This window comes from Juglans regia, chromosome 7 (genome assembly GCF_001411555.2).
Source record: "Juglans regia cultivar Chandler chromosome 7, Walnut 2.0, whole genome shotgun sequence".
In the NCBI taxonomy this organism is placed as follows: Eukaryota; Viridiplantae; Streptophyta; class Magnoliopsida; order Fagales; family Juglandaceae; genus Juglans; species Juglans regia.
Window position 1 is genome coordinate 37,760,861 of NC_049907.1, and position 6,579 is coordinate 37,767,439.

Below are 6,579 nucleotides of genomic sequence, written 5' to 3' on the forward strand. Positions count from 1 at the left end.
TTCGATACCTCCCACTTGATTATAAGCAATAGGAAAGTACTGGGACATAGCTACACAACAGCATGCACCCACGACAAGCGCGCAATAGACAGACCAAATTAACCATTGAGGTTGCTGTCTCGGACTTAATTCGATCAAGAACGTAACGATAACTAGTTTTTCTACTAACAAGTCAAAAATTCCAACAACAACATCCGTGTCACACACGCCGTCCAGGAATTATGAAATTGGAATTGAAAATTAAGCAAGCTGCTAACTCCAGAAATTTCCCACCTTAGATATATATGTTGCACTATAAATATCGGATGCATGCTTGGCTTTGCTTTTCATCACACACCATCTCTTCTGGTTTCCACCTTTCGTCCTTTACAAGATCTTCTAATTCCCAAGATGGTTTCACTTGGCATCACAAAAAACCTTCTAACCCAGATTATTCTAGTCGGAATACTCTTAGCAGGAGTTGTGCCCGGCAATGTGAAGGGTCAAAACTGTGGTTGTGCACCAAATCTATGCTGCAGCCAGTTCGGCTATTGTGGCACTGGCAATGACTACTGCGGCCCCGGGTGCAAAGAAGGCCCTTGTACTTCATCGCCTACGACCCCTAGTACTAATGGTGCTTCAGTGGCCGATATTGTGACAGAAGCTTTCTTCAATGGGATACTTAATCAGGCCAGTGGAAATTGCCCAGGAAAGAGCTTCTACACAAGAGCTGCATTTCTTGATGCTGTTAATTCGTTTAATGAATTCGGCAAGACTGGTTCTGCTGATGATTCCAAGCGTGAGATTGCAGCTTTCTTCGCCAATGTCGCGCATGAGACAGGATGTAAGATCTTATAATTCCAGTACCTATACATACATATACACACACAATACAACCTAATGCACCAAAAAACTCAAGTTAATTACCTTATAAATATTGATCAAGCAAGTTTATGTATTTGTGGGCAGCTTTGTGCTACATAGAAGAGATAGACGGTGCCTCGAAGGACTACTGTGATGAGAGCAACACACAATATCCATGCAATCCAAACAAAAAGTACTTTGGCCGTGGACCACTTCAATTAACTTGGAATTACAACTACGGAGCAGCCGGAAATAGCATCAAATTCGACGGATTAAACTCTCCTGAAACTGTGGCCACAGATCCCACTATTTCATTCAAGACGGCCTTGTGGTTTTGGATGACTAATGTTCACCAAGTTATAGGCCAAGGGTTTGGTGCAACAATTCGAGCCATCAACGGTGCAATTGAATGCAACGGTGGAAACTCCGGTGCAGTCCAATCTCGTATCAAGTACTACACTCAATTTTGCAGCCAACTCGGCGTTGCTCCTGGTGATAATCAGAGTTGTTAGGTGTATCGATCATGAGCTTAATAAAACAATAAATAAAGATAATATTAATGCCAACAAATTAGTAAAAGTTGGCAGAGTTCGATCGGGATTAATCAAGTCGCATCCTAGTCTTAAAAATTAAATTAAGGGTGAAAGAGATTAGTTAATATGATCTCTTGTTGTATGGCCTGTATATTGGGCATTCAATGGCTTGATAAATAAAAGGAATGGATCAGTATTATTAATTATACTATGCTATGATAGAATTGAATCATCTCATTTTTAGCTCTATGCGTGGAATATATAGTACTCATCCAGCTTTTGAAAATATCTATTTATGAATTTATTTATTAACAAAGTAAATATATATACTGATCATAATCTTTTAATTTTATTTTTAAGAAATATTATGAGTCTCACAGAAAGTGGTGTTGACAATGATACCAAATTATAAATAGGAAGTTTTTGAGAAACAATGCCGGGCCCAATAAACAACAGGGCACCATGGCCCTTAAGTTTAACTGTAGCCGAGCCCAATAATTATGTAAGCTAAAGCCCTCAGCCCAACCTCTAAATTTTGGGTTTAGCTAGTTGGCACGTTATTGGGTTTCTCGGCCCATTGTTGCACGATTTTATTAGGATAATAATCTCGTCAAAAAGAAAAAGATATAAGACATGTATATGTGTCAGTGTTTGTGTGTGCATGTGTGTATATATAACCAATTCCGTTATATATATATATATACACACGAATTGGCGCACCGTAACTGACATGGCAGCTTGTTTTCGCTTTGCCTACGGATTTCGTGCTTGTCGATTTCGGATAAGCTCTTACGAGGCCTCCATCCAGGATTGCTTGCGGCTTCATCGAGACCCCCATCCCTTTAATCGAAACAAAATAAAAAATCAAGCCTTTGAATTGAAACCGAAGCAAACCCCAGAAAGGAAACCCAAAACAAGGCAAGCATAAAGCAAATAAGAGTGAAGAGAATGATGGGGTCGTGATCCGCGAATAAGAGCAAACAAAACCAAGAGAAGGGTATGGTTGGAGAAATGGATTAGAACAGAGTGAAGAAAAAGAAATATGAATCTATGTCTGTCTGAGAAACGGAGGAAATCAAGAAAACAAGTTATAGTGAGGAGGGGAAACTTAGGGCAGGTTTGGGGGGTGAGATGAGAATTTTGTATTTTATTTTGAAGTTTAAAATATTATGTTTTAATATTATTATTGTTTTTGGATTTGAAAAATGTGTATTGAGATTTGAAAAAGTTAAATTATTTATTATATTTTGTATGGAAATTTAAAAAATGTGTAATGATGAAATGAGATGAGATGAGAATTTTGTGTTTTATTTTGGTTACCAAACCTGCCTTTAGTCTAGAGAATCAGATTGGAAAAGCGAAGTTAAGAGTGGGAATAAAAAAAGTCTTTGAAAGGCTATTATTTGAAGACGGCGAGCGACAGAGAGATTTTGTGGGGAAAGTGAAATATAGTGGGCAGGTTTGGGAGGTGAGATGAGAATTTTTTATTTTGTTTTGAAGTTTAAAATATTATGTTTTAATATTATTATTATTTTTGGATTTGAAAAAAAATGTATTGGGATTTAAAAAAGTTAAATTGTTTATTATATTTTATATAGAGATTTGAAAAATGTGTAATGATAAGATGAGATGAGATGAGATGATAATTTTATATTTTGTTTTGGTTACCAAACCTGCCCTAGAAAGAGTTTGTGATGGAGCAAAAGAAGGATTTGCTCGAACTCAGGCCGATTGTTCACTAAACTGGACACTAGCCTTGCAGGATTTGCTTGTTCATTGCAGTCACTGTTTTGCTTTATTTTGCTCCAACTGCAGAACTGCAAAATGTTATTCTCGATTCAAGAAATATTGTTGTATTCAGATAAAGACTTTGTGACCTCAAAGTCGTAGGAAGCAAGGGAAGGTTCGGCTATGGGGAAATGGACGTGGTTCAGAGATCAGTCTCACACCAAAACGCAGCGTATAATTTTTTTTGTTTTGCCAGGTCACGTTTCGTGCACTAGGGGTGCGTGAAAACGCTTGTATTCAGACTTTTTCATATACAACGCACATGTCCATACAAGTATGTGCAAAACAACATTGCACAAGAGAATTACAAGCTAATATAGTCAAGGACATAACAAATCTTCAATGATAAACTTGAATAAATCTATTATCATTATATTGAAAATTACAAGCCAATAATTAAGAACTAAACGTAGGTACAAACGAATATATATATATATATATATATATATATATATTCGTTTGTGCAAAACAACATTGCACAAGAGAATTACAAGCTAATATAGTCAAGGACATAACAAATCTTCAATGATAAACTTGAATAAATCTATTATCATTATATTGAAAATTACAAGCCAATTAATTAAGAACTAAACGTAGGTACAAACGAATATATATATATATATATATATATATATATCATTCCTCAATCTTTTATTGGGGTAACTAAAGCTTGTAGTACTTAACAATAGTATAAGCCCGTACATACGTCTAAACAGAATGGAACGGAAGAAGATAATTCTCTCGTATTGTTGTCCGAACTTGAGGCCCTTAAGTTCATGTAAGAACTTGATAAGATCTTGATCCAATGAAACTTACTAATGACCTTCGCCTTTATCACTAGGCCCAGTTGGCAATCGTTGCAGCCAACATGACATGATGTACTTTGCCTTCTCGTATGTCTCTGCAGCTTGATAATTAGAGCTACCCGAATCCTCACATAGTATCCTGGTTGCCTCCACGTTGCACATCAAGCTGATGGCTGCGGAGATGACAAAAATGATCAAAACAGTAGTGCGGAAGTTCATCTTCGATCGAGAGAGCGAAAGTGTTTTAACTTTAGTAGTTCTGAAAGGAAGATTTGGAGGTTAATATATGAATACTTAATCTTAGTAAATGAACAGGATAGCTAGATTTTGGATGCTTGAGGATGGATGTGTATGAGAATTGTGAAAGCTAGGAGGTATGATAGTATTCTTATATAGTGGTAGAGTTGTTGTCTCCTTTTGCACATGATGTTTCGTGGGCTTTTGAGGCTTACGTGTTGACTAAGGTGTTTGTTAGTAATGGCAGAGACTGGAAGAAAAGTGTCCCAGGTTTTTTTCCGAGCAAAGGGCCGTGGCCGGGATGTATACATGGTTTTCCACGTTTGAATTGATATATATGTCCGTGTTTACCGCAATCATTTAGAGTTTGAAGTTCATGCCAAAGGGATATACATGCATACATCTTTGTTACTCGTCTCAACTCTCAAGACTCAACAGAGTATCAATATATATAATTCTGAAATTGGGTATCGGTGTCACTCAGATCGTTAATTGTGTCAACGGTTGCATTGAATGGGCTAGCTATATTATATAGTACTATTAATATTGTTAGGGCAAATCCCATATATACTTTGGTTTTGGCCGTGTAACACGTTAATTATAATTATCTCAAAGTTTGCATGATTGACTGACTATATATATATATATATATATAGTCTTGTAATTAGGATCACAATGTCAATATGGCCGAGGAGCTGCTAATGTACGATGCACATGTTGTGATCTTATTAATGTGATCTTGTTAGAACGAAAAAAGAGAGTACTTTAATTTTAATGTGGTCTTGTTGAAACGAAAAAAGAGAGTACGTAATTGAATGTTTAATATATATATATATATATATATATATATTTTATTTACTTTTTGGCCCGGAATATGTCTATATTTGATCTACGTAATACACGATTTGTTAATGCTACGCGTAAGTAATTATGCCCTCGTGTTAATTAAAGGCCATACAACCATGACACGTAAGACATGAGCTAACAAATATATGTGTGGGTAAATCCAATATTACATATATATATATATATATAATTCTGTTTATCATCCCTTGCACTACACATCATCATGTAATTTATCATTTTTATCATTCTCTTTATTAAACACATATATATTAATATATAAATATATATATTTAAATAAAATAATAAAAATAACAAATCACATATAAATATGTGTGTCTAAATCATAATTGATGTGGTATGCCACGATGGCATTGATTAGTCAAGGTTCAAGTCTGTATGATCACTCTCTAATATATATGTACCAATTTGATTTAATATATAACTGATAAGTATTGCTATTCTAAAATATTTATATTACAAATCATTTATATAGCATAATTTAATTTAAAAGATAAATTTTAAAATTTAAATCTTACAAATTAAATGTTACTATATATTTAAGTAATGTGGATGGTGTGCAGATCTATATAAATCAACAGACCATCCACATCACTTAAACGAACACCTAGGCTTGGTGAGGGTTTCTCTTGCAAGCTTTTGATACACGTATATTAGCTACCACCGAACTAATAAGAAAGTATAAGGCATTAGAACTTAATTAGTTAACTATATAGTTATACCATCAAGGTTGGTGACTCCGTGGTCATTGGGTCACCCCAACTATATTAATTGCTTGTACTTAATTCTTCGCCAAGCAATGCATATATAGTTGTAATAATTATTATAATTCTCACAAACTAGTGGTGTTTACGTACCAAATTGTGAATAGCAAGTTCTTGAGAAACAATGCTGCACGTTCGTGTATTTGTATTTCAATGAGCCTAATTAAAAGTCCCGTTTGAAATTAAACATGATCAGGGGCACCATGGCCCTTGAATTTAACCGTAGCCGAGCCCAATAATTAGGATCATAATCTCTTGTCAAAAAGAAAAAGTGATATAAAATGTAGGAAAATTATGCACTATACTCGCGTTTCACTTTCACCCCACTATAATGAGGTGGCATTGTCCATCAATTTTTATATTTTTTCTTTAAAAAAATAAAAGATTATAAAAGTGTCACATTTTATATAGTAAGATAAAAGTATAGTGTATACAATTGCTTAAACACGTATATATATGTGTGCACACACATAGATGTGACGTGTATGTGTGTGTGTGTATATAAGGCAAATGTCCATACAAGTTTGTGCAAAAAAAAAATTGCATAAGAGAATTACAAGCTAATATATATAGGTAAGGAAATAACAAATCTTCAATGATAAACTTGAATAAGTCTATTATCTTTATATTGAAAATTACAAGCCAATTAATCAAGGACTAAACCTACGTACAATAAAAAATATTGCAAATCCAAATGTGTATATATATATTATATATATATATATATCATCCCTCAAATCTTTT

At 34.5% G+C, this 6,579-nt stretch overlaps 1 protein-coding gene across 1 annotated transcript; it reads left to right on the plus strand.

Annotated features, from left to right (window-relative positions):
* The first annotated feature begins 315 nt into the window (after positions 1-315).
* LOC108980762 (endochitinase EP3-like) lies at positions 316-1,582 on the plus strand. Its single transcript, XM_035692423.1, has 2 exons — positions 316-823; positions 949-1,582. Exons 1-2 carry the CDS (start codon positions 391-393, stop codon positions 1,353-1,355), a joined length of 840 nt encoding a protein of 279 aa, XP_035548316.1. The 5' UTR covers positions 316-390; the 3' UTR covers positions 1,356-1,582.
* Positions 1,583-6,579: the final 4,997 nt, after the last annotated feature.